General features: G+C 47.4%; 1 protein-coding gene and 1 long non-coding RNA gene across 12 annotated transcripts in view; one reads left to right on the top strand and one right to left on the bottom strand.

Annotated features, from left to right (window-relative positions):
• Window positions 1-647: 647 nt before the first annotated feature.
• The window catches only part of FYN (FYN proto-oncogene, Src family tyrosine kinase), a 211,610-nt gene continuing 186,602 nt past the window's right edge, over window positions 648-25,655 (bottom strand). For all 11 annotated transcript variants that reach the window (XM_086317252.1, XM_086317251.1, XM_086317257.1 and 8 more), the window contains 2 exons: window positions 13,196-13,327; window positions 648-1,317 (listed from right to left, as the gene is read on the bottom strand). In XM_086317252.1, the coding sequence (XP_086173378.1) occupies window positions 1,109-1,317; window positions 13,196-13,327 (341 nt within the window). In that variant the 3' untranslated portion in view covers window positions 648-1,108. The remainder of the gene's footprint in view (window positions 1,318-13,195; window positions 13,328-25,655) is intronic.
• LOC147365824 (uncharacterized) lies at window positions 5,475-6,170 on the top strand. Its single transcript, XR_015132836.1, has 2 exons — window positions 5,475-5,887; window positions 6,016-6,170. It is a non-coding gene; the product is annotated as an uncharacterized LOC147365824 (long non-coding RNA).

The raw sequence follows: 25,655 nt of genomic DNA, 5'->3' as shown, positions 1-25,655 counted from the left end.
ATTCAAACACTTATTTTACAATGGGAAATGTACAACCCCTCCCTCACCTTCCCGTAAGGTTTAGTTGTATGAGAAAATTTAGCATGTTGCCATGACTACAATGCTATGGATTTTAGACCATTTAAATGTGGTTACAAGGTTTATTAAATTAAAAAAGTTGGAAACATTTCAGCATTCATGTTTTTATACAAGAAGTTTGTGTGGTATCCATCCTCTAGTTTCCCTGGTGGTACTGGCCACTTGCTTGCTTTAAAGAGGCTCACTTTTAAGTTTCAAGAATAAATCATAGTAAGTTGAAGCAAATACTGGAAAAAGAAATTGTGAATTCAGCTTGGGCCCTGATGAAAAGAGTCAAAGTAACAGCCATCTACAGGCACAGTCATGAACCAAAAAAGTACAATCCAAAAAACAAACAAACAAACAAACACCTTTTGCAAAAGCCAAAAAGCGAGGCCACTGGTTTTCAGAATTACACCAGTGCTTTTATGTTGATTTTCCAGTCAAATCCTCATTCTGGGTCCTGAAGCTTTGTGGCCAACGTTGGCCACGGTCTCCATGTTAGCACCCACATGGTGTATGCACAGGGATATATAGATTATATATATTCATATTTATAAAAAAAGAAAAAAACCAAACACCTGTCCTGATTGGTTTTTGTTAAAACATGAAAAAAAATTTTATTGTTTTAGACAAAGAGGCCACTTTTGGAAAATAATACTTTTTTTTTTTAGTTGAATCAGGTGAAGACAGAGTTAAAATCACATAGGATTTGCATTTTAAAAAAAGGAAAGCACTAGGATCGTTGGCACTGGAGTAACTATTTACACTGAACAGAGGTTTGGCCTTTTACATAACATCGATACAATGCATTTCCAAAGTCTGAGAAATAACAAGGTTCTGTCTCGAATGCTTCACAGAGGAGGTTCGGATTTGGGGACAAGTGTCATGAATGAGGGCCATGGAAGTTCGTCAGCTTCAGAGTCACATGCAATCTGATCCTGGACGGTTCTGGCTGCTCTGCTCGGAGCAGCTGGCTATGGAATTGAAAGCTAATGGGGAGGGGGCGGGGAAGCCTCTGGGACCAGGCCTCTCTCTGCAGACCCAGGTCTTACAGGTTTTCCCCGGGTTGATACTGAGGCTCTGTTGCGGTGAAGTAGTCTTCCAGGAAGCCCTGCAGGTACTCGAAAGTGGGCCGCTCTTCGGGGTCCTTTTTCCAGCAGTGTATCATGAGCTCGTGGAGGGAGATGGGGCAGTCCTGTGGACAGGGCATCCTGTAGCCGCGCTCCACCTGCTCCAGCACCTCCCGGTTGTTCATGCCTGCAAAGACAAGGGCCATGAGAGCGGGCGCCCCCGCGTCTTCTCTTTCTTCTCCTTGGAGCCTACAGGTGGTTAAAACATGTTGAGTGCTCCCACCTCACCCAGAGGCGAACCCGGTCTTCAATGGGCTATCTCACCACTCAGAAATAAAAAAGGACTCCCCTACTGACACACGTGAAGCCCTGGAGGGTGAATCTCAAAAGCATTAGAAGTGAAAGAAGCCAGACACAAAAGGCGACGTACTGCATGATTTCATTTATATGAAATTCTAGAAAAGGCAAAAACTATAGTGATAGAAAGCAGATCAGTGGTTGCCAGGGGTGACGGAGAGGGCAATCCTGCAAAGAGGCCGCAGGGAACACAAGGGTGAGGGAAACGTTCTGTATCAGCAAACCCTCCCTGTAAAGGCCAGGCAGTAAAGATTTTAGGTTGCATACTATCTCTGCCGCATATCCTTCATTTTATTTATTTTTCTACAACTCTGAAAATGCAGAAAACAAAGACAGAGTGGGAGCCAGATCTGGCCTAGGAGCTGTAGGCTGCCAATCCATGTTCTATACCCTGAGTATGGAGGTGTGACTGTTTGTTTATGTTTGTCAAAACTCACTGAATTCTTAAAACTGTAGAATTCTATTGTATGTAAATTATACATCAATTATGCTGACAAAAGTATGAATGAAGCAGATAAAAACAAATCCAGGGAATGAAAACTAAACTGTCCTTTGTTCACAGGACCTATAAGCTCTGTTGATGTACTTCATAAATTGGCTGTCCTCGCGCCTGGACAAACTCTCAGTGTTTGGCCATTCGAGATCCGACATCACGCCATCACTCTGGGCTCTGTCCAGCCCAGTGACCCCCAGGTGCCCTGGGTTAAGATGACTCTGACAGGGAGACAGGGCACTGTTTACTGATGACCTCAGACAGGCCATCAATCACGGAGACCTCCGTGACCCTCTGGGGGAGCTGCCTGATACAGAGACTTCGGGATGCCTGGAGCTAACAGGAGACGTTCTGGGAGACTGCCAGCCCTCTGGAGAGTGCAGCCTTCCTGCACGCTGGCCTTCTCAACAGAACAGGAAATACCACATGAGGGGTGGACGGGGGAGCTGAATGCCCTGACCCCTTTCTCAATCACTGCCAGGCTCTCTTCTCTGGTTTGCTTCCCTTTTCTGCCGTATCGTGTTCTGCCATCGCCTGCCAAGCCCTTGTATGTTTTGGCTGCTCCTTGGCCCTGAGCCTATAATCTGGAATCCTCTCCAACCTCTGACCCAGTTAATTTATAAAAGCAAAAACCCGAGTTTCAGCCATTCAGAAACCTGGAATTCTTCCCCTGGCTCTCAGGGCTCCGATCAGCAGGACACAGTGCGTACATTTTGCGACTTCTGGAGGAGACGGCAACCCGCTGAGCAGAACCACCCAGCCAGAGCAGCAGGGCCAGGTCACGACCCTGTCCCCCTGTCCCCCAGAATCGCTCAGATTCTGCGATCTGTTGCCAGTTCTCTTTGTTGTTGTTTTTGGAGCTGGGCTGATTCCAGCTCCCATGACTGTCAACCACAGCCCTGTCAGTCACATGCTTATCCAAACCCTTTCAGGATGCTTTCTTATTCTCTGCCACTGTAATTCACTGAGGTGATAAAATCTGTGTATTATTCCTGCTGTGTTGAAGTAGGCCTTCAATTTAATTTTCTAACATAACTCTGCTCATATTTTGGTGGTGACCCTTATTTTAGTGAGAAAGGCTCAGTAGTTGAATCTGGGTTCCCTTCTTCCACACCATGCCTGACTTCACAGGGGCTCTCTTCAGTTGGATGACTGGTCAGCTCTGTAGTTAATTACCTTACGTCCTCTTCCAACCACTGAAAACTCATTTTGATAAGTCAGGGTGGGGCAGGGGGGCGGTTGGAAGCAAGGGGAGATGCTGAGGTTGCCACTGGAGTGTCCCGCAGGGCTCTGGACAAACAGGGCAAGGGACAAGGGCCAGCATTTCCTCATCCACAACCCCCAATACAACAAGCTCTGCAAAGCACAAGTTCTGGGAACCTCCCTGGCAGCAAACTGATCTGAACTCACCTTATTTGGCCATAAAACCTGACCTGGTATGAGGCGCTAGACTGTTTTTCTTCATTTATACATATTAGAAGAATTAAGGATGTATCCGAACACAGAGTGCAGCCCAAGACCCTCCTAAGGTGTTATACAAATTATGGTCTAAGCACTATATGGACTTTGAAAAAGAAAACCAAATCTGACTGTGAAGGCTGTCCAGTCCCAAGGGTTTTGGCTGTGAAGCTCTGGCACGAGTGGACAGCAACCACCACATTCCAGGAGCCCAGAAAGGTTAGGAAGAGAGCATGAGCCCGTACCAGGACTGGCTTCCTCCAAAGTGTGTGCTTTGTATTTCAGTGCAGTCCTTGGTTTCTTAACATCTCAGAAGACACATGCCTGAACCTGCAGAAGTCCCCCTTGACCCTGACCCTGCCAGGAGTCTGTGAGAACTGGAGGAGAGACAGGTGGGCGGTCTGAGCCTCAGAAGGTCCGACAGGCCCTGTTGGAGGTGGTTACACCCCCCGCCAAACCCAAATGCCTCCTCCTAATGCTTCATTCTGGCACTGGGATCATCCAAAACCACACCACAGAGCTTAGCTAATCATTCTCCTATTGCTCTGCAGCCCTTATGTCATTACAGGATTCTTGTCATTAAAAAACAAACTACTCAAATGGAAAGATTTCATGTATTTTTTTTTTTTAAGTCTTGATCCAGTCTTCACCAATGGAAAGTTTAATTGGCCACTTGAGTCAAGCCTGTTTTTCCAGTGCTCTGCCTGAGTCAGGGACACAGCTCGACCCTCAACATGTAGCATTAGGGAGGCAGCCTGCTCCCCAGGGCAGCTGGGACCAGGGACGGAGCTGGGCCTTGGCCCTCGTGGTATCACCAGCTGGCCTCGCCGGCAGCTCCTCCCCATGCCCTCCACCTCCTTTCTGCCCACATCCTCTTCTTGTTTCTCCTCTCCCCGCTCTCATGCCACTCCCCAGGTTCTCCCAGCATGAAGAGCACACAAAACCAATTCGACGCACCAGGCTAACAAGAAACATACCAACATCAGTTTTGCCAGAAAAGTGGGATATAAGACAATGCACTTGGCTGACAATGACAGTCTGAATGGGACTGGATCTTTTCCAAGCATCCATAGGCCAGAAGTGGACCCAGCTCCTTCATGATGGTCCCTGGCAGTGGGAACTGCACAACCAAGAGATGCTCGCTCAGCAAGGCTTGGGTCACTTTTCACTTCACAAACAATAGCCCAAGTAAGTGGGCTGTGTTCATATTTTTTTCAAGAAAGAGTATTCTTGGCTATAAGAACTTTGAAAAATCACGTGTAAGAATTGCTTTTTAGTAAAAATGGATTTTCCTCTTCATACTACTATTTCATGAGCTCTTTTTGAAAGTGAAAAGAAAAGTGGAAAAAAAAAAAGAAAGTGAAAGTGTTAGTTGCTTTAGTCATGTCTGACTCTTTGCGACCCCATGGTCTATAGCCCACCAGGCTCCTCTGTCCATGGAATTCTCCAGGCAAGAACACTGGAGTGGGTAGCCATTCTCTTCTCCAGGGGATCTTCCTGATACAGGGATCAAACCCATGTATCCTGGATTACAGGCAGATTCTTTACCATCTGAGCCACCAGGGAAGGTGAGGGCCAGGGACTGGGAAGGGAACACACACAACATTGAGTTTAGGGAGGCCAGCGGAGTCCTGAGGGATGTGGGCAAAGGGAAGAATCTTTGTATCTTAGTTCCAATTGAGGAAGCGGGTGGGGGGTGGGGAGGAGGCTGCCTGGGAATGTTCTGCTTATTATTTTCCTTCTTAGGGGAGAAACTGAAGAGGCAGAAACTTTAAAACATGGTTGTATGTTTTGTAACTTTGTCAACAACAGTTCTTAGTGGAAGCTACAATAGAGAGTGTTTTTCAACAGGAGGGTGCTCTATGTCAGCCTGTGGCATCCAACCATGTCATGGTAACAAAGCTCCCGAAGGCATGTTGCCTGGATCCCAACCTTCACGTCAGAGAAGGGGCACAGGGCTTGGTGACCAGCAAGCAGACACACTGGCTGTTTTCACTCCAGCCTGTCCTCTTCTGCCCCCACCTCAGTGGTTCCTTACCTTTCTGCTCTCCTTGTGGTCAGTCAGGAAAATGCACCATTTCCATAGGTCACTCTCACAGGGCACATAGCCCAGTGGGACTCAGTTCACAGAACACCTGTGTAGTCTGCTGTGCCAGGGTTTACTTTCAGATACCTCTTCCTGCACCTTCCATGGGGGCCTCCTGTCACCCTGCATCTCAGGCTCTCAAACACGGTCACTGGTAGCCTCATTTCCAGTGGGTCTGCCCCAAACCCTGCAGCTGAGATTCTCTGGCCAAGTGGACTGAATTCACTTCCTGCCATTATGACCGTATTATCCTTCCAAATCATGCTGCTGGCTTCCTCTCGGTTCCTGAATTAAGGTCAAGTTTCCAGCTCTCACTTTCCAATCCTTACTATGTATGGCTGCCAACAGTCTCTGCTTTCACGTGTGCGTATTTTCCATCCCTTCGCTCCTTTTTCTCCTCCCTCCTTTTATTTTACACTTTCCTATGCCTCTTCCTTAAGCTAGATATTAACTCAGTGGTGTCTCCTTGCTTTTTTTTTTTTGATCTCCAGGGAAGAAGTAACAGTCTACCCACTCCAGTATTCTGGCCTGGAGGATTCCATGGACTGCATGACTGAGCGACTTTCACAGTTAAGAAAACCATTTTCATTGCGGAGCCACTTTACTCTTTCAACTCTGTGTCTCAGCAGGTGATTGACTTCCCCTGCCTCAGTTTCTCTTTGTCAGTGGAATATCTCCATATTCACTGTGCTTTCAGCTCACTGAAGTGTCTTCTATGAACGGAGGGTATTGGGCTTGACAGCTCACCATTTCAGTTTCCTAATACGGATCTTCCAGGGGCTGTGGCTATACAAGTGGGGATTTTTGCTGTTTACCATCCAGGTTTGTATCTGGATTGGACTAGGGGTTGCAAGATTTTTGTGCCATGTGAATAATTAGGCCCTTTGACAATGGGAATGATGCTCAGGTTCTCAGACACGCAGCTTACTTCTGCAAACCGAGCTTTCTGTTGAAAGGAAATTAGAAGCTATTGTGCATCAGGCTTTTTGTCAGAGGCTCCCCCTGGCTTCTCTACACAAACCCTGTAAAAAGCCTTTTTGTTTACTTGTCTGCTGAGCGGTGCTGGGAGTGCAGGGAGGGCGGAAGGAAGGAGGGTGCCGTTAATGGTGCTTGCTCAGCACGAGCGCGTGCTATCAGATGCCCATGTGCTCTAGTTATCTTACTGGGCTACAACTGGGACACATCAAGTTCGGTTTTGGTTATGAGATCAAAGTACAGACTCCGGGCAGATAGATGTTGCTCAAAGAGGAGAGCTGAAAATAAAGGAGTGACCTTGAGGCGGCACAACGATGACTCTTGTTTCTCTTTCTGCATCTTAACCAGATAAGCTTAGGACACCTGTTTTTATGAAGCCCACTCTATTAATAAACACAGAAATGACAGCTACTCAGGTGCCATAACACACAAAAGTTAAAGTTGATAATCCAGTATCATGAACAGCTCCTTTGTCCCAGTAACAGTGAAAAAGTGACAGAGAGGGTGAGGGTGAGGGCAGGCCACAGAAATCCACAGGGGTACACAGGAGCAGCAGGGGGTAGGACTGGGGAGCAGAGAGCCCCTCCCTGTCTGCTCTCTCCTCCACTAGCCACGTGGGCCAAGAGAAACCTTGTCGGGGGAGGTAACAAGACTCCTGGGCGTTCCAGGCAGGACTCCTCTGGCGGGAACAACAGGAGCCAAAACAGAAAAGCCTGAGGACCGTGGATGGGAGCACGGAAGGCAGAAGACTAAGCACCCTAGGCTGAGATTTGAAGTTTCATCCCAATTCCCTTTTTCCTGGATGGAGAGTCCTGACCTCTTCCTCCCCCAGGAGAAACCTGCCCCCGGTATCAGGCTGGGCCCAGTGGGGATAAGGGTGACGATGATGGGCTGCTGAACACAAAGGAATTTAGGTCTACAGCTCAGGCTCTGTTGGAAGGCATCTGAGTGGGGCAGAGGGACGATGAAGGTGGAGACTTGCAATTCTTCAAGGAAAGTGCTATACATTCACTAATTTATCTCCCTCTTCAAGTCATTATCAAATGACTAGATGCAGTCACGAAAGTCAGGCAGCTGTCAGTTGTTAGAAGAGTTGAAAGCACTGCAAATGCATAAATAAATGTGATATGCTTAAGAGAATGTTCCTGCTTTGCCAGATCCTGCCAAATTCCCAAAGCAGGTGTTCAGTGGAGAGCCAGGGCCCAGAACAGCCAGGACATTCTGCCTAGAATGATGCTGGGACGTGGTGTTTGAACTGACCACGGGGTCAATTTCCCAGAACAACTTTGAGGACAGAGGCTACTCTGCGGCTGGGAAAAACACGCCTTATTTATGTTTGGAGATGATGAAATAGAGTTGAAAGGTTTTGCAGGCTATGGGCAAAGTCTTATTTTAAAAGCCTCTTGGGCTAATCATTTTTTCCCCTCTGCCCACCCATCCATCCATCCAGCCCTTTATCCCTCCACCCATTCTTCCGTGTATCTGCTTAAGACTTACTGAGAGTCTACTAAAGGAGCCCCCTTCTCAGGGTTCAGAGCTACTGGGAAACAGAGACACACAGACAAGGGCTTCACCAGAGAGGTACCTAGTGGCATGGGAGTGAGCAGAGGAGCGACCCAGGAAGAGACATGGAGAAGGCGACACAAAGGAGGGGACTTTGGGTTAGGGTTGGATGGATTCTGAAGCAGAGAGTGGAGCTGAGAAGACAGACTTGCATGTTTGAGAGAAATCTCTTGGTGATGAGGGTCAGGAGCAGCACAAGAGACATCGCGTCTGATGATGTCACCTGGTCGAAGCCCCTCAGTCGGCCCTCATCTCGCTGAGCGCAAATGCCCTAACCGTGGCCTCAGAAGGCCCCGCTGATCTGTCTGGGGCCTCTGGGCCCGCCTACTCCGCCCACACTGCTTCTTCAGAGCCTCTGTGCTCTGGTTCCCTCTGAAGGGGGGCTCCTCGCCCAGTTAACCTGAGCCTTCTTCCTCAGATGTCACCTTCCTGGTGATGTCCTCCTCTGCCACCCTCTCTGTCCTTCCCCATTTTACTCTCCTCCCTACCCATTACCACCAGCTAATGAGGAATGTATTTTGCTTATTTGTCTTTGCTGATTGTCTGTCTCCTCTGAGAAGTGAAAAGTTTGGGAGGACAGCTTTTGTCTATTGGTTCACTGCGACACTCCTGGGGACCTAAACAGTACCTGGCATACAGCAGGTACTCAATAAATATATGTTGAATGATTGAAGGAAAGAGTTAAGAAGGACTACACCAGATGAAGGCTTCTGGAGTTTATCAAGGGGAAGCCATGGACTTTTTAACTAGTAGAGGCAGGATAAGCGGATCTGTTTCTAGGATAACTCTGATGGTGACAATGATAGATGGTGGGGGGGGGGTGGGGGACAGGAAATAGGAAGTTCCATGAAGGGGGTTCCTGCAGCAGAGGATGACAGCCTGCCGTGGGGCAGTGGAAACAAAGAAGAAAAGAAGGATTTGGAGGTGAAAAAAAAATAGGTTAAAATGCATTGCTCAGATTTTATGCATCAATCCTAGAAAACAGTTTTAAGTACTTTCAATTCTCATATGTAACAATTCATTGGCACAAAATCAGGTATAATCTTGATGCAAAGAATGGTTCTGAGCCTTGGCTTATAGTAAAGCAAGCTGTACAGCTAGGCTGAGGAGGTGCTAAGGTCAGGCTGTGGGAATCTGGAAAACAGAGCTGTTCTTCAGAGCATCTTTGTTACACATCTTGGAAGCAACCTTCTTTGTCTGGTAGGGTGATGGGACTCCTCTCCACTACCTCACTGTTAATCTCAGAATCACATTTCAGTATTTTTAATTTGGCTTCCAGGCTCTCACTCAATTTGAGAGTCTCCTTCTTTCCTTCCTTTCGAATCATCCATTTTGTAAAACCTGCTAACTAACCAACCAATCCCATGTTTTATTTTTGCCTCCTCCTTTGAGCCCTTCATTCAGTTACACCTTCCAAACACTATTCCAAGTTCCTTCTCTGATTCTTTTTCTGGACCTTCTTTCACACTGGGCAAAACTGCCTGGAAAGCTTTCATAACATCCATTTAGAAGTCACTTTCACCTCTCCCTTGACCCTCATCCTCATCACCAGCCAAAGTACCTTTCCTGTGTGAAATGATGACAGAAGGCCGTTCTCAGGTATGAAATAAAAATGTATCGTTGCCTACTGCTCTTGAAACAAGAATTACTTCAAAATACACTCTAGCCAACTGAGAAATAACTGCTGAGAAGTTAGGATGGGAACCACGGTGGACAGGTCTGGGCGTCTGTCCTGGGTGCCACCCCCAGCCACAAGGACTCTGGTCAGTGGAGACGCAGCCCCTTGGCACACACTGCCAACCTGGCCGCTCCAAGAGACAGTGAGAATGAGGACAGGAAGGGCCTTCCTTGTCCGGTGTCACAGGACGAGGCTGAAAGAAACTGTCTGTTCCTTAGGAATTGTTCTCCTTCGTTAAGGTAATCATCCTGTAATTGGAATCCTTCTGTAAAAGCCTCTCCCTCAAGAAGAGTGTACTGTGAGATTCGAGGCACAATTAAATATGATTACAGTTACACTGAGAACAAAAACAAGCAGCATCTATGGCGAGCAGTAGGTTTGGGAACAGCTTTCTGGGGCTCCTGTCACTCCCCGCTGACACAGCTCCAGGGCCCGGCTACAGACGGGCCAGGCCTTCCTGTGGCTGCACCAGGCCCTCTTCACGGGGTCTGGCCAGGCAACCCCACCTCACAGCCTTCTCCGCAGGCTCATATCCTAGGGGCCTCCACCCAGGCCGTGGCGCCTTCCCATACATCCCTCCTTGTCTGGGATCATTCTTCCTTAATGTGAAGGGGAAAGCCTATGTACCTTCTTCTCCATGAAGCTTCCCAGACACGGCCCCTTTGCTTGGCCACCATCACAGAATCCGGGCAGCTATCAAAGCCCCCAGCACATCAGCAGTTGCTCCGAGTGTATAACTAGGCATGATAAAGTGGACTGAATTCTCTTGTCAAACTCCTCGGCCATCCTCACAGGATTCAGAGTGAAAAGCCCTTCTCTGGACCTGCTGTGTGCAGACACCTGAATCCGGGGTCCTTGCCTCATTATCAGGATTAAGACTGGGGGCCCACAGTGAGTGAGTTCAAGTATCGAATCCCCCAAAGATGATTTCCTCTAATTATACAGAAGCAATAAAAAAAGGGCTGCTTTCTATTTCATCCATCTGACTGTAAGCTCTGTGAGTGCAGGGACTGAATTTATTTCTCCACTCACTGTTCCATCCCCCAGGAACTAAAACAGCATCCTCCTTCAGGCCTGTTCTCTCAATGTTTGCTGAGAGTATGAAGGTCTTATTCACAGTACTTGCTCCCCAGGTAGTGCACAATCACGCCAGGCACAATCACATTGACCGATGCTAAGCTGAATGAATGAAAACCCTGCCTCAGTTGTAAAAGGAGACTGCTTTCTTTATGCCTAAACCAAACTTGACAAAAGACTCTCCCTCAGAAACGCACACCTGCCTTCCTCCTCCCAGGCCCCCGCCCCCACCCCTTTGTCTCGGCGCCTGTGTGTGACCCAGAGAAACAAAAAGCCGCTTTGTCTTCCTGGAAGTAAAGGTTTCACAGAAATGCAAGACATTAACCTTCCCCCGCCACAACACATCGGGTGGCTAAACCTGGGGGGCTCAGGAAGAAATTCATTCAAAATTCAGACAATGAGAAAAGAGGCGCCTTCACATCTTCAAAATCCAGAGCACTGACAAAACTCTCCCCCTTGAGAAGCGATTCAGAAATGCCTGTGCTGGGTTCCATGCCCCTCCAGGGCAGCCCTTTCTTCTGGTTGGCTACTCCCAGAGCGGCTGCCCACTTGCACACACAGGGAGCAGCAGCCTCTGCAGCAGCATCAATAAAACTGACTTCCGCCCACACCTCTAACCACCCAGTGCTGGCATTTCAGAGATAGGGAATTTGTCAAATTTTGCCTCTGTGCCAACCCGGCTCTCTTAGAGGAGTCTTGAGGCTTACGACCAACCCAGAAAGAGATCTTCTTTACTTCTCTGCATTCTCCGAAGATGACCAGAAACAATCACAAAAAAGGAACAAAGGGATTACAAATTAATCTGCCCTCACCGGCTCCTCTGACTGCAAAGATATGATTACAGACCCAGCATTTGCAAGAGCTCTCAATTCCTCAGTAATCTCTGCTATCGTTTCTATCACTGTGTTTATTATTATTTTTTTAATTTTTAAAAGCTCCTCTCTTAGGCAGGGCATGATGGGGAGCTATGTTCTTTCTTCACTCAACAGTAACAGAAAAATATGTCCTTAACATTTCAGAAAGCAGATCGCCCCTGTGCTATAACCATTAAAGCGCGGAGGTGAAACGGCACAAGTGTCCTTTACATCAGTTATCTGTCTAAATTAATGAATTTAAGCCTGAATCACCTAACCTGTGGTTTCTTTGGAGAGCATGACTCTGATAATCCAGAAAAACTCCAGGGCTTAAGAATCTCCAATTTCTTTACACTATTCTTGCTTTTGGGCTTCCCCAGTGGCTCAGATGGTAAAGAATCTGCCTACAATGCAGGAGACCCAGATTCAATCCCTGGGTTGGGAAGATCCCCTGGAGAAGGAAATGGCAATCCACTCTTGGAGATTCCATGGACAGTACAGTCCAGAGGGTTGCAAAAAGTCGGACAGGACTGAATGACTAACACTTTCACTTTCAGGAGGTGCTAGTGGTACAGAACCTGCCTGCCAATGCAGGAGACGTAAGAGACAGGGGTTTGATCCTTGGGTCAGGAAGATCCCCTGGAGCAGTGCACAGCAAACCCACTCCAGTATTCTTGCCTGGAGAATCCCATGGACAGGGGAGCCTGGCAGGTTACAGTCCATGGGGTCGCAAAAAGTTGGACCCGACTAAAGCCATTTAGCACGTACACATACTTGCTTTTGTGGAGCATATTTTAATCATTCAGAAACGTGCAGTGAAGGTGTTCCCTGGTGGCCTAGTGGTTAGGATTCCAGGCTCTCACTTCGGGGGGTGGGGGTGTCAGGTTCAATCCCTAGTCCAGGAACTGAGATCCTCCTATAAGCTGTGCAGAGCAGTCAACCCTCTCTCCCCCTAAAACAACCCCCCAAGTCCCAAGAAACCCAAGACACGTGTAGTGAGTGGCTTCTGCGTGGCGTTTCCTCGTGCCTCTGCTCTCTCCAGCCACCTGGAGCAGGGCCTGCAGAGAGGGCAGGTACTGGCATCTTCCTGCCAGGTTCACGCCAAGGGTCAGTGCTATGGCGTAATCAAAAAGCAGTGGGGGCTTTTCTCCTTCTCCTTCCCAGAAGGGTCTACAAAGTCCATCTGTACGGTTCTGCCAGTGACATTTCTATCCTGGGAGCCAGGGACACACACTCCCCCTGAGAGGGGAGAGGAGAGAACCCACGGACTGAGGTGGACTGGAGCGTTCACCAGCTGCTAACTGCATTAGTCCTGGCACACAATTCACGATGGTTGCTTGTCTACAAGCCATGGGGGCTCCCACTTCTGCTTTCCCCTGGCTAAATACCTGTCCATGTTCTTCAAATTCCCACGCTTGGCAGAAAGCTGAAAATGGGGCTGAGAAGGCAACCAGGAAGAGGACTCCCCAAATAGTGCTGGGAGAACATCCACTCAGGCCCATTTCTGCTGTGTCTGGCTCTCACCTGGGTACGGAACTCTTCCTTTGGTGACCAGCTCTGTGAGTAAGATTCCAAAAGACCACACGTCAGACTTGATTGTGAACCTCCCGTACAGGGCTGCTTCGGGGGCCGTCCACTTGATGGGGAACTTGGCGCCTGCAGGAAGAACACCTGGTTACTCCTCAGGCAGAGATCATGGCTCTGGGCATGGGGCTGGGGAAAGAATAGCAGGTGGGAATGTGTTCATGGGATCAGGTTCAGAGAGGAGGACATGGAGGAGGGGAAACTGGACCCGGGCTAGGACTGAGCAGCTCTGGCGTCTGTTCCTGCCTCTGCAACCCTAAGCAAGTCCCATCTGGGCTTCAAAGCTCCTTCACGTCCTGGCTTTCGAACTTGATTCTACAAACTGCTTGAATGTCATAGGTTTGGTCTGGAGGTAGGGCTAACTTATGATTTAGGAAACTTTTATATTTTTTTCTTTCACTTTCAAATAATGTTGTAAATCATAATGTTACCCTCAAGAATCCTTTAGTATAAAAGACCATAGTCTCCTCTTACTGAGGTATATAAAAACCAGATCAAACCACCATGCATCTCCCAAGGGTGGAGACAATTTGCTGTAGCCCATGCATTATGTGGGACTTCCCAGGTGGTGCTAGTGGTAAAGAACCCGCCTACCAATGCAGGAGATGTAAGAGGCGCAGGTTCGATCCCTGGGTCAGGAAGATCCCCTGGAGGAGGAAATGGCAACCCACTCCAGTATTCTTGCCTGGGAAAATCCCACTGGACAGAGGAGCCTGGAGGGGCTATAGTCCATGGGGTCACAAAAGAATCACACACGACTTAGCAAAACAGCAACTTCCCCACTACACTCTCCTTCTTCCTTCCACCCTTGCCCCTAATAGTAGCCACCTTTAATTCTGGGGAATGTTTTTCTTCTGCACTGTACCATCCCTTGCTTACCTCCCTGTCTTTCTCCTGTGAGCCAGACAGGGTGCTATCTAAAATTTTTACAGAGTGGTTTTATCTCAATGACTATCTTATGAGTCTGATTTCTCAAGACCAAGAAGCAAATTTTGTGCCAAATCTTTTCTTGCAAATGTCTCCTGTTAAAAGAATCCTTTCTCCAATCAAAAAGGAAGGGTGGGGTCCACTCTGCTCCTTACAAAGCTAGACGTGTATACGGGGAATTAAAATTGATTCAGCAGCCTGTGCTCTCACACATTAGGCTCAGCATTTATAAAGCAGTTTCGGATATTTCATTGAACAGACTAAAAGGGAAACACAAGGAATTTTTATTACTGATGTAAACACAATTATATGTTTAAAGCATGTTAATTTTACTTAGGAATGCCTAAAAAAAAATCACACAAAGGCTGACAAAATCAGAAATTTTCACAGTATCTTCTAGGAAAAGCCATTATGTGCAAAACTGGCAAATGACTAAAATCTTTGAATTAGCATGGTTTTAATAACCAGAGGTATGATAAATTACAGCAATTAGATTTTTTGTTTTAAATACAGTACATGATAACATCTTCAGCAAATCTACCCTGGCATTTTCGGGCAATATAATTTTCCTCTCCATCTCTTCTATGCCCGTGTGAAATGAAATTTAAAAAAAAATCCTACTATTTCATTCTGTGGCATCTCATATTAACACTGGAGCAGAGAAATGATTCTCTAGTTTTTCTTCCCTTTTATGCATCGAGTTATTTTTAATTAGCTATGTTTCTCAAGCATAATTACTTATATCTTTGCTTAAGTGCTGCATGATTCCACACAAGGTCTGGTATTCTCTGAACAGTCATTCTGTTTTTAAAGTTTCTTTCAAAGCATTCTTCTCACACTTCCTATCCTCCAGCATTCTGTTCACGCAGCTTTGGACTCCGAGCCTCTGGGATTAATGTGATAGATTCTCTTCAGTGTCGAGAGCTGACTTTGCCCTGGACCAAACCTCAGCTGGAGTTCTCTTATTTCAGAGAATTAAAGGTATATTAAATTCATTCCTATTTAAACCAGCTCTCGAGCCAAATGGCTTGGAAATCTATGTCCGTCTCTGAAGCAAATGGAACATTTTTCTCCACTGTGCAGACACAAATCCTGTAAATAAAATGACGAGCAAAAGAAGCCTTTCTTCCCTTCTTGGAATCATTCCATGTTGCTCAAGATGTAAGTGTTGCTGAAAGTAAACTAGTTAAAATTGGGATAAAGTCATTTTGGATTTTCTGAGAGAAGATTTCATAATTTCAGATTTTTTAAAAAAGCAAATGCCAATATATCAGCCAGTTGCGGTAGTCTGCTTTATTGTTTTCTCATTATATCATCTACAACAATTATATAAACCTTCAAAAGAGAAGCCGAAACAAAGCCTGTAATGGATCTCTGATAAGAAACCTTTTGTAGGTATGTGCTCTGACTTACTAGTAGGAGCTTACTTACATACATTTATTTTGCATTAGTTTTCTTTCTAAGATAAGCAACGTATTTACAAATAATATGTGTTGGAGGGGAAAAAATGAAGAATGCCTTTGTCTTTGTTTTGGTCTCAAAATAGCAGCTGCTCTGGACTTCTCTAAAGATAATTCACAGTTTCAAGGAAGACAGAAGGTTAAATTAAAGCAGAGATAAACTGTTAGTGATCAAGTGAGGTTTCAGTGGAAAAGAATGAATCAATGCTCACTCTTCTACTCATCTTGTTACTTCAATTTCTCCTCGTTTTGGTCTCTTGCCTCCTCAGGGTACAGACGCAGGTCCACAGCAGGGAGAGTTCATGCCAGGCTTTGGCAGGGGTCTTTGAAAATGGCCCTGAGGTTGCACACTGCAAACCCCATCTATGAGAATGGGGTCCCTAAGGTTGCCGTGGATACAACCCTGCTGGGGTTGGATGGGGTTGCTCCTTGGGTAAAGTTAGGAAAGCTCTGAAGTCTGGAAGGAAGGACCTCCTGGGTGTAAACGCTGCCTTTTCCTTCAAAATAGAGTTCTGCCCTCTCAGATTTTTTTCATAGGTATCATGGAAGGCATAAAGCCAAGACCAAAGTTCTGATTGGATGGATTTGTAGAAAAAAGGGGACTGTCAGGAGACCTATGCCACAACGAGCGTGGTGCTGCCATGTAACTAGATGATTCACTGTTCCTGGCATTCCCCTTTGGGACCAGGATTAGACACCAAGATAATGTCCTCTCCTCTGCACCTCGCTGGAGGAAATTAAGCAGCCGATGCAGGTATGACGATCTGTATCAGTAATACCATGGGCTATGGGGGTCCCAGAAACTCTCAGGGTACTTGTTCAATGTTTGTGCTGTGTGCTTAGTTGCTCAGTTGTGTCCGACTCTTTGAGACCCCACGGACTGTAGCCTACCAGGCTCCTCTGTCCATGATGGATTCTCCTGGCAAGCACAGCGGACTGGGTAGCCATTCCCTTCTCCAGGGGATCTTCCCAATCCAGGGACTGAACCTGTGTCTCCTGCAGCGGCAGGTGGGTTCTTTACCACTAGTGCCATCTAGAGAGCCCAGCATGGAGCCTACTTAGAGAAGGAGCTTCACAGATCTTCACAGAGTCATCTCTGGCCTCTGCTGCCTTATCACCATCCATACTGAGTTGACCTCACACCGGTAAATCTTCCTCTTCATCTTCACTACCTGCACTCCAGTCCCCACTGGCTCCCTGCCACTGGCCTCCTCCTGCAATCCCTTCCAGTTGTCTCCCCCAACAATCTGGCCCTTCCTCCCCACTCTCCAGCCTCCTGTAACCATGGGCCTCCCCTCCTCTGCTCCCCCAGGTCCCCTCTGACTGTCCTTCCTGCTGCAGGGCCTTGGGTCAGGCTGTTTTCTTTGCTGCAGGTCCCACCCAACTCCTGCCCATGGCTAACTCCCACTCCTCCTTTGTTCTTGGCCTGAGTGTTTCTGGCTGGGGAGCCCTGGCCTGAGCACAAAGACTGGGGCAGGTTCCCTAGCTCTGTGCTGCGAGGGTGTCTGGTTCATTGTGGTTGTTACTACTCAAGTGCAGTGAACATGTGAGTTGTCAGAAAGTGCATTTCTCTCCATGGACAGAGACTGTTCTTGGGGGCTGGTACATGTCTCTGTGGACGGCCACCATGTGTGCAGTACTGAGCCCAGCGCCAGCCCTACAGAAGGCACTGGTTAAGGAGGTGCTGAATGAATGAGTAACTGGACACTGATCAACCTGCTCAGCCGTCCCTTCCTGGTGGAACAACCGTGGTTCCTTATGGGGCTTCTAATCAGTTCCCCCCTCTCTGGCGAGTCCTCGCCTTGTCCTCAGTGACCAGTGTCACAGTCTACCACCACCTGGATGCCCTTTGAAGGGTTTAACAACTGCCAACTACAGTAGAAAAGCATCTGTCACATGCTAAGGGAACAAAAACACCTGGAAAACCCAGATCTCTAGTCCCAAATGACATGTGTTCAGAAACCTTGGGTCAGAGTAAAGCTGTCTGAGGTGGCAGGAATCGTGGATTTGGCTCTCTGATGGGCCTAGGGCTACAGCTGGGAGGTTAGACCCACAGAGAGGCAAGGTAGCCAGAGGCCTTGGAGCGATCACAGCAAAAGAAAGTAAAAAATCAGTTTTTCAATAGACTGGGATGGAAGCAGGTGACTGGATAGCAATCATTCAACCTCACTAGTCTTCAGAATATGGTTAATAAGCATCCATGCTTTAAGTAAGAGAAAGGAGAGAGCTGTGGATTTATTCAGTTATCAAAGTTTATCTGCAAGACAACCAAAGACCCCATGCTCGCTGGACTAGTTTTGTTCTCTCTCTTCTGGAGTCTCCCATGTACCTGGCACGGTCTGTAGTGCTGGGGAGACCACAGTGAATGCAATCTCCTACTCTCAGGGGGCTTGCGGGTTCGCTTGGGAAGGACATAAAATAAACCAGTCACCTTTATATGTCAGACAGAGACAAGGGCCATAAAGAAGAATAAGATGGGCCATAAGGACAGACGCCATGGGGCGCTGCAGGTTACACTAAGGACTCTGGATTCCTTCTAGTGTGGTAGGGACCCACTGGAGGCCGTGAGCACTCCCCCACCCTTTCCTTGTCTTTAAAACACGTAAGTCACACATCATTACCTAGAGAATGATCTACGATGAGCCAGAACGTGAAAAGCGCTTTGACTTTTCAAAACTCTTGAAAAGCATCATGACATTTCAAGGCCCGTGGCTATTAGCCATCAACAATCAGGCTGACGACGTGTCTACCATCACTTCTGTCATGCTTGCTTACCTCGTGGCTCCAGTCACATTTGTGCTGTTTTAGTACACTTTTCACATTTGAGTAATACGAATCACCTCAGGAACAGAGGAGTAGAACCTGGCATATTTCAACACTTGGTAAAGCTCAAACATTCCTATGAGAAATGAGCAATCTTTTCTGAGTTTCTTCTTCCCTGATGCTCTTCCTTTCTTTCTGGGCACTTCTCTGGTCTCTGCTGTAGGTTCCTCCTCAGTTTCCCTCTCTCTAAGTGTCTCAGAGGTCTCAGTGCTATAGACTCTTCTCTCTGCTCATTCCCTGGGGAAACACGCCTCTCTCAGGATTAACCCTGCCCAGCATTTCTGTGTGAACAGCAGGGGAAACACTGGAGAAACTTTGTCTCTTATCTGAAACCTTGGTTCCCGATTTGCAAATGTCTAAGGGACAAAGCCTCTAGGATGCTGCAACTTTATCTCAAATGTGGCAACTATGAATCTAAATTGATTTTTCATTAAATCATTTTACTATGAATAAGACAGTTTGTTATAAAAGAAGTTCCTGTAGGTGGAAAATTTTCCTAGATGGCTGACAAAGTTGATTCGTACTTTAATATTCTAGGAAGCAAACAGAGGCTCTTTTTTTAGTATCCCTTTTCTGGGAATCAGACCCCACTCTGCCAGGCTTCAAGATGAAAAAACTTGAAAGCTGGCTGAGACTTCTCCTTCTCCTTAAACCCACTATCTAACCCATCAATAAAGCCTCTTGCTTCCCTCTCTGACAAGCCTCTCAAACTTGCCCTTTCCTGTTTAAGTTCTCTGCCAAAACTCGATTTAGGTCCTCGTCCCTCTGTTTAGACCTCGAACCATGGTGCCCAGCCTTCAGCTCACTGTTTTTCCAATTAACAATTTTAAGCCTCAGCTTCATAATGTCCACACCAGCCTCCCCCACAACCACACAGTGGGTTCCCTACTGCATTGTCAAAATCTCCCACCCAGTTTCCTAGGACCCACATATCTATTCGACTTTGGTTCTTTCTGCCCCAAACCCATAGTTAAATCCAGTCTAGTTTGCTTTCCTATAACCTGTACCCTGCACTTGGCATGATCATGAACTTGCCTCTTCTACATTAACATATTCTAAACGTTGTCTCTCCTTCTACCTGCTTAGCTAAAGCTTGCTCAGCTCCAGCCCCACCTGCTTCATCAAGTCATCTGTGACTACTCCAGTCTTCACTGAGCTCACCCATGCTCCTGGAGCCAGTGTGATAAACAAGTTTACTAAAGCCTGACGTTAGACGCTCCCACAACAGCTAAGCATATATTGAGTGCTTGGTAAGTGGCAAGCATCACGCTAAGTGCTTTACCCATATGAGGCAGATACCGATTACAGTCCTGTTCTACAGACAAGAAAACTGAACAGAGGTAAAATGATAGGCCAAAGGACGCACATAAATGGTGGAGCTGGGATTTGAAGTCTGGCTCAAGGGAGTCTGGCTCCAGAGCCCAAACACTCAACCACCACTGCCACATCCTATTTCCAGTATGTCTCTCTCCTAGTTATTCTGCTTCTCCTTAAATAGAACGGAGATCATTTGAGGCTGGAGCCCATGTTTTATGCTGCTCTTCCTTCACAGTACCTTGCCTAAGGCTGGTTAAACAGCAATTGCTCAATAAATGCTTTAATTGGTTAAAGGGTCAACCTAGCAATTTCTCCAACACTCTGATGGCCACAGAGATTCTCTTCCTTTACACAAATTTAATCAAACCAAACAAAAAATAGTGACACAATACAGCTGCGGAACGAATAATTATTTTCACCCTTAGAGTTATAGGAATAAGAGCCTCCTCACTGCACTCCAGGACAGTCTGACCGAAGGCTCTTGGTTTTTAAGTGGAAACAGGATGACCAGCTAAATTTCATTAGGTCAGGATGGCTCATCCCAACCTCCCAGGCCCCTATCAAGTGAATGAAGGTCCTTTCGGGCTAGGCAATCTGCTTTCTTCCATCTTAAAAAGAAAGTTCTTACTTGATTCAGTTACAGTACTTTATGCATCTTGGTGCATTAAGGCCCTCGGTGGCGGCATTTCAGATGCTCAACTGAAGGCCGCAGGGACCTTCACTTTCCAGTCTGCCCCCTGCACTAAGGGTGTGAAAGTCGGCCAGAAAAGAGGGAGCAAATATTTTTTGTGACAACGCAAAGAGGCCCAGTTGTGGCCTGGGCTGGAGTGGTCATTTCTGGAAGGCTCAAGGCAGTCATTAGGGAAAGGGGCCCCAGAGTTAGGCAGACCTGGGTGTGCACACTGGTTTTGCTGGGTGACCATTTAAAAGCCTGCTAAGTATCAGTCTCCTTGTCTGTAAACTGGGATCTCACAAGGCTGTGATGAGAATTACAAATAATGCAAAGGGCTCAGCACAGCATCTGGCACCTCACAATATTTAAATAAATGCTAGCTAGTATCTTCCTTGGATCTTAATGCAAAGGCTCTGAGTTGCATCAGGCCAGCCAAAGCTCTCCAAACTTCATGAGAGGGAAAGAGGATGAAGAAAAGCCCATACACTCAGCAGTCAATCACTGAGAACTCACTCAGCCTCCAGGAGTCCCCAGCATAGCCAGAGGCACTCCTGGGAAACCAAGCGGGAGCCACCTCCTGCCCTAGGACATTCCGGGCAGCTGGGGACAGAGCTCACGGGGAAACCCAACAGAGCTAATTGTGGCTCTGGCTTCAGGCAGAAGAGGGCTCAGGAGCAAGGGAAAGAGGACCCACACAGGGCGGCCACACGGGATGCCGTGATGGGACCCTCTATTCTTCTTGGAGCTCCAGGCAGGGACCAGGACAGGCCTGGGGAGGCCCAGCTCATATTACTAGCTCTTACTGGAGAGCTGGACTCTCAAGCCTTTTTTTTTTTCCTAATGGTGACCAGGCCAATTCTATAGCCTTGAGAATATCCCCTCTGGCTAAAAACTTGGGCCTAGGTGGAGAAGGCAAAGCCAGTGGCAAATAAAAGCAGCCAAACCCTCCCTCCAGAGAATACAAATGGTGCCCTAAAAGCATCTGTAAGGAAGAAAGGCATTGGTATCAACAACAGACACAGTTTTTCTGAACCAAAGATCCATCCAGAACCCTCTTTAGTTATAAAGCAGTAAACTCTGCAAGCTATTATATCCAATATTAAATAATGTGAAGTACTTCAACTTTAAAGTTACCCTGGAGAATAAAAGAAAGCATGATCTATGCCAGTAACAGGAAGCTGATTACATGGTTGGTAGGGCGTGGGGCAGGGCGGGGGTGGTAACAAGGTGGGACCTGGACAGGATATCCTGTGAAAGAGGTAAAATCAGAGCTGATCTGACCTGGAACTTTGTGGTTATTCAAACAAAAGGATGATTTCAAACCCAATAAAAAACATGCCCAAGCAAAATTTAAAATTTCCCAAACGTGTCTGGAGTAATACAACTGTGTGTTTCCCAGTTATTCCTGGTGACACATTCTGTTGTAATTTCTAGTTTAGGTTCGTAAGGTTTTTAGCACCATGTGTAAAAAAAAAAGGAAAAGTAAACGGTACAATGGGCTGAGATGCTATTCTATTTGAAATGCATAACGGTCAGTGGGGCGTTAGAGAAGGAAGGAGGTGGGGAGAAGGGAGGAGTGCCATCCTCCCCAGGTTGTGGGTGGAGGAGGACCAAGTTTGGCGGAGGAAGACAAGAACCCAGGCAGGGCCTGAACATGCTGTAAACATGATGGCTGCTTAGCCAGGCACTGAACCAAAGTCTGGTGTGGCTGAATCCAGGAAGGAATAGTCACGCTGAAAGGCATGAACAAAGTTCCAAGTGGAGCCCCAGGCCAAGGACCAGACAAGAAGGAGTAGAAAATCCATCAGTGTGTATTAAAAGCCTAATCAGGACAACTAGAGGACAGCGGGGAGCAAGCCCAGCCACCTGGGAGGATGGTGGGTGAGGCTGGAGGCAAGCCACCGGTCCTGGTGTTTTGTAGTCGAGGACGGATGGGAAGGCCAGTGAACTGTGGGAGGGCGGGAGTGCCTTACATGGAGGAGAACAGAAAGGAGCCAGTGACATTCTTTTACAAACCTATGGGGGAGCCAGAAGTGGAGGGAAGGACACTAGTCTTCCCCCATCACCTTTCTCCCAAGGTTGACCAATGCCAACCCAGGAGAACTCTCACTGGCAACACAAAAGCAAAGGATGAAATTAACCAGCATCTCCTGAAATCATGCTGTTTGGTCCCCGTGCTCTCAGGGAGGAGATCTATGATTCATCAGCAAGACTTTGCCTGGGACTTCCCTGGTGGTCCAGGGGTTAAGACTCTGTGCTTCCACTGCAGGGGGCACGGGTTCAATACCTGGTTGGGGAACTAAGATGCTGCATGCCACCAGCATGGCCAAACAAACAAACAAACAAAAAGACTTGCCTGAAGTACTGAATGTGTGTGTATGTATGTGCGTGTGTGTGGGGGGGAGGTGGTTGGGACTTGTGGAAGCGATTATCTTGGGTGGAACTGAAGAAAGGAGGGCCCCTGCTTGCTGTTCTAGAACACTAGAATGTTGAATAACTCCAATGATCCTTCCAGCTTTCCAAGAACTACAAGGAAGGCAAAGGTAGGACCAAATCTCTGACTCACACTCTGGGTATGATGGAGACCGTATCTGTGGTCTTTTCTCCAGAACAAAAGGCAAGAAAGCTGCGGAATGGAAGCAATCGTATGCTGCCGTTCACGGTGGTGAGAATTCAGACTGAAGTCAAAACACACATCTGAAATTGAGCTCAACACAGACGTCATCTCAAGAATCTGGTCACCCCTAGCAGGGGCAGTGGGCCTGGGTCAGTCTGACATCATGTCACAAAGCCTGCTAGGTGGTAAGGGACACTGCGGTTGGAGATACTGCTCAGAAACAGCTGGTGGTCATACCAAGGGTCTGGTTGGGAGTCAGGAAGAAACAGAAGGAAGAGAGGATGAATAGAAGACAATAACCACTTTGGGGTGCTTTTCCACACCACTCCCCCAGCCCCCGCCTGTGCCTTTGGGGAGACCAGCCCCGTGCTGCTGTGCACCCTCCTCCAAAACACTGGACAGCTTTCACGTGCACTGGCTGTCCCTGATTATCAGGATGATGCAAACGCAGGACTTCTCTCAGCAAAGCAAGACAAGGAAGCCAAGTGACATTCTTGATGTTTGATGGCAGTCTGTAGTTCCTATTTACACACTTTAAAATCACAGAGGGTGACCATCTGCTTCCTTCTTGATGAGTACTAAGGAACGTGGGTGCACAAACCAAGGACTTGCTCTGACCATTTAGAAGCAACTGCCAAATTGCTTTGCTCAAGACAGCACAAAGGAGGGGGAGAGGGAGAGAGAGAGAGAGAGACCGATCCATAGGGAATACAAAACATGACCGCCCAGTGCAGAGAAGAGGAAAGATATTCAGACAGGCTGAGCTCTCGGTGACTGGAGCTTACAGCAGGCCCATCTGTCCCCTCCCTTCTGCCCCCCAGGTGCAGAGTCAGGGAGCAGCCAGGCTATGCGGATGGAAGGAATGAATCCATGTCCTCCCAGCAAACAGTTTTAATTTTAAAAGAGACAGTGGGGGAGGTGGGGTGAGTTTTCCTTTCCTTTTAGTCTCTGGCTTGCCCCGCGTCCCTTTTCCGAGGAAAACATGATCTGCCCCACCCATCAGCCTCCGTGGGGCAGCCTGACCGCTCCCCGCAGCGCTGAACCTGGCGCCGGGGCTCCGCGGTGGGTGCGCAGATAAACAAAGCGCCCCTCTCGGAAAAGCCGGTGGTAGCCCAGCCGCCGGGGTCGGAATACAAATGAAGGCGCTCTCTGCCTGTGACGGAAGTGCACCAAACTCGGAATCTGGGAGGCTTGATTGGAACCAGGCTGGGCTCCGGCACGCAGCTCTCTCAGCAACAGCAGGAAGGAGGGCTGGGAGGGCCTGGCTGAGGGCAGGGAGTTCTGCGGGGAGAGCCTTGGGCTCTCAGCAGACACCCCCGGGACCCGCGACCCTGATCGAGGCCCAGCGGCACGGTCAGTTCAAACAAATGAGCTTCCTGCTCTGTGCTTAAAACAATAGCTGAGCTGGAAAGGGTTTGCTTTTTGTCAAAGGATGATTTGCTTCTCTAGCATGGGAAGAATTAGATTAAATTAAATAATTAAAAGGGTTTTTCCCCCCTCCTCCTCCCCTGACTTTTGCTGTTCAGGTCATAGCACACTGTGTGGGAATGGCAATGCTGTTGTTGACAGAGAACAAGAAACGCATGTGCCGGCGGGAGCAGGGAGGGCATCTCGCGGCGAGATCAGCCTTGATCTGCCTCCGGATTACAGGGGCCTCAGAAGAGGCTGATTAATAATTCTGCAGGAGCCCTTGAGCTGGAAAGCTGGCGTTCCGAGTCTGATAATCCCCAGTCGTGGCAGTACAAAGGAAGGACAGGAATTGAATTCACAGTTCTGAATGGTGAAATACAAAATCTGAAAGAAACAGGGATCTGCTTCTTCCTGACTGTGTTTGTCAACCTAGCTGCCTGCTTGTTTGTGTTAAATGGCTACTGTGCTTTTTGAATCCAAAATCTGATTATATTTAATTAGTACAGGCATCTGGGATTTCTAATACACAAAGAGTTATTAAAGTAACAAATCTTTCTAAAATATGTTCTCCATGAAAGAATGTGTTAATTTATGCAGCAACAATTTTTTAACATGAAATAATTAACATGAAAACTGCAACAATTATGAATTCTTTGCAGTCTAATTTATATAGGAATTTTCTCCAGATAATAATCTATTCAACCTAAACCCTCATTTGAATAGACGTATTTTTCTTCTGTTTAATACATAAACCTAAACCTACAGCAGGTTTTATACAAAGTCCTAAATGCCCGTTTCCATACATTCCAAAGACCCAAAGATTAAATGGGGCTTTGACATTTGCTTTCTCAGCAATGATCCTGTCATTAACTTAGACCTTGAAAAACCCCAGAAAACCCCCAAACCCCAAATAAACCTAAAACACAGAGCAACTCTAAGTTCCCATCTTTGTGATGATTCAAATCAGGAGAAGAAAGGGTTAAATAGGCAGGTCCTTTTTGCGGGAGACCCTGATGGAGGGGGTAGGGAAAAACCAAGAGTGAGTGTGTGTGTGTGTGTGTGTGTGTGTCCTTTTTGCGGGAGACCCTGGGGAAAAACCAAGAGTGTGTGTGTGTGTGTGTGTGTCCTTTTTGCGGGAGACCCTGATGGAGGGGGTAGGGAAAAACCAAGAGT

Source organism: Bos grunniens, chromosome 9 (assembly GCF_055505025.1).
Source record: "Bos grunniens cultivar Pamir isolate PY7600 chromosome 9, Bosgru_T2T1.0, whole genome shotgun sequence".
Taxonomy (NCBI): domain Eukaryota; kingdom Metazoa; phylum Chordata; class Mammalia; order Artiodactyla; family Bovidae; genus Bos; species Bos grunniens.
This window is presented reverse-complemented; position numbering and strand designations above follow the sequence as displayed.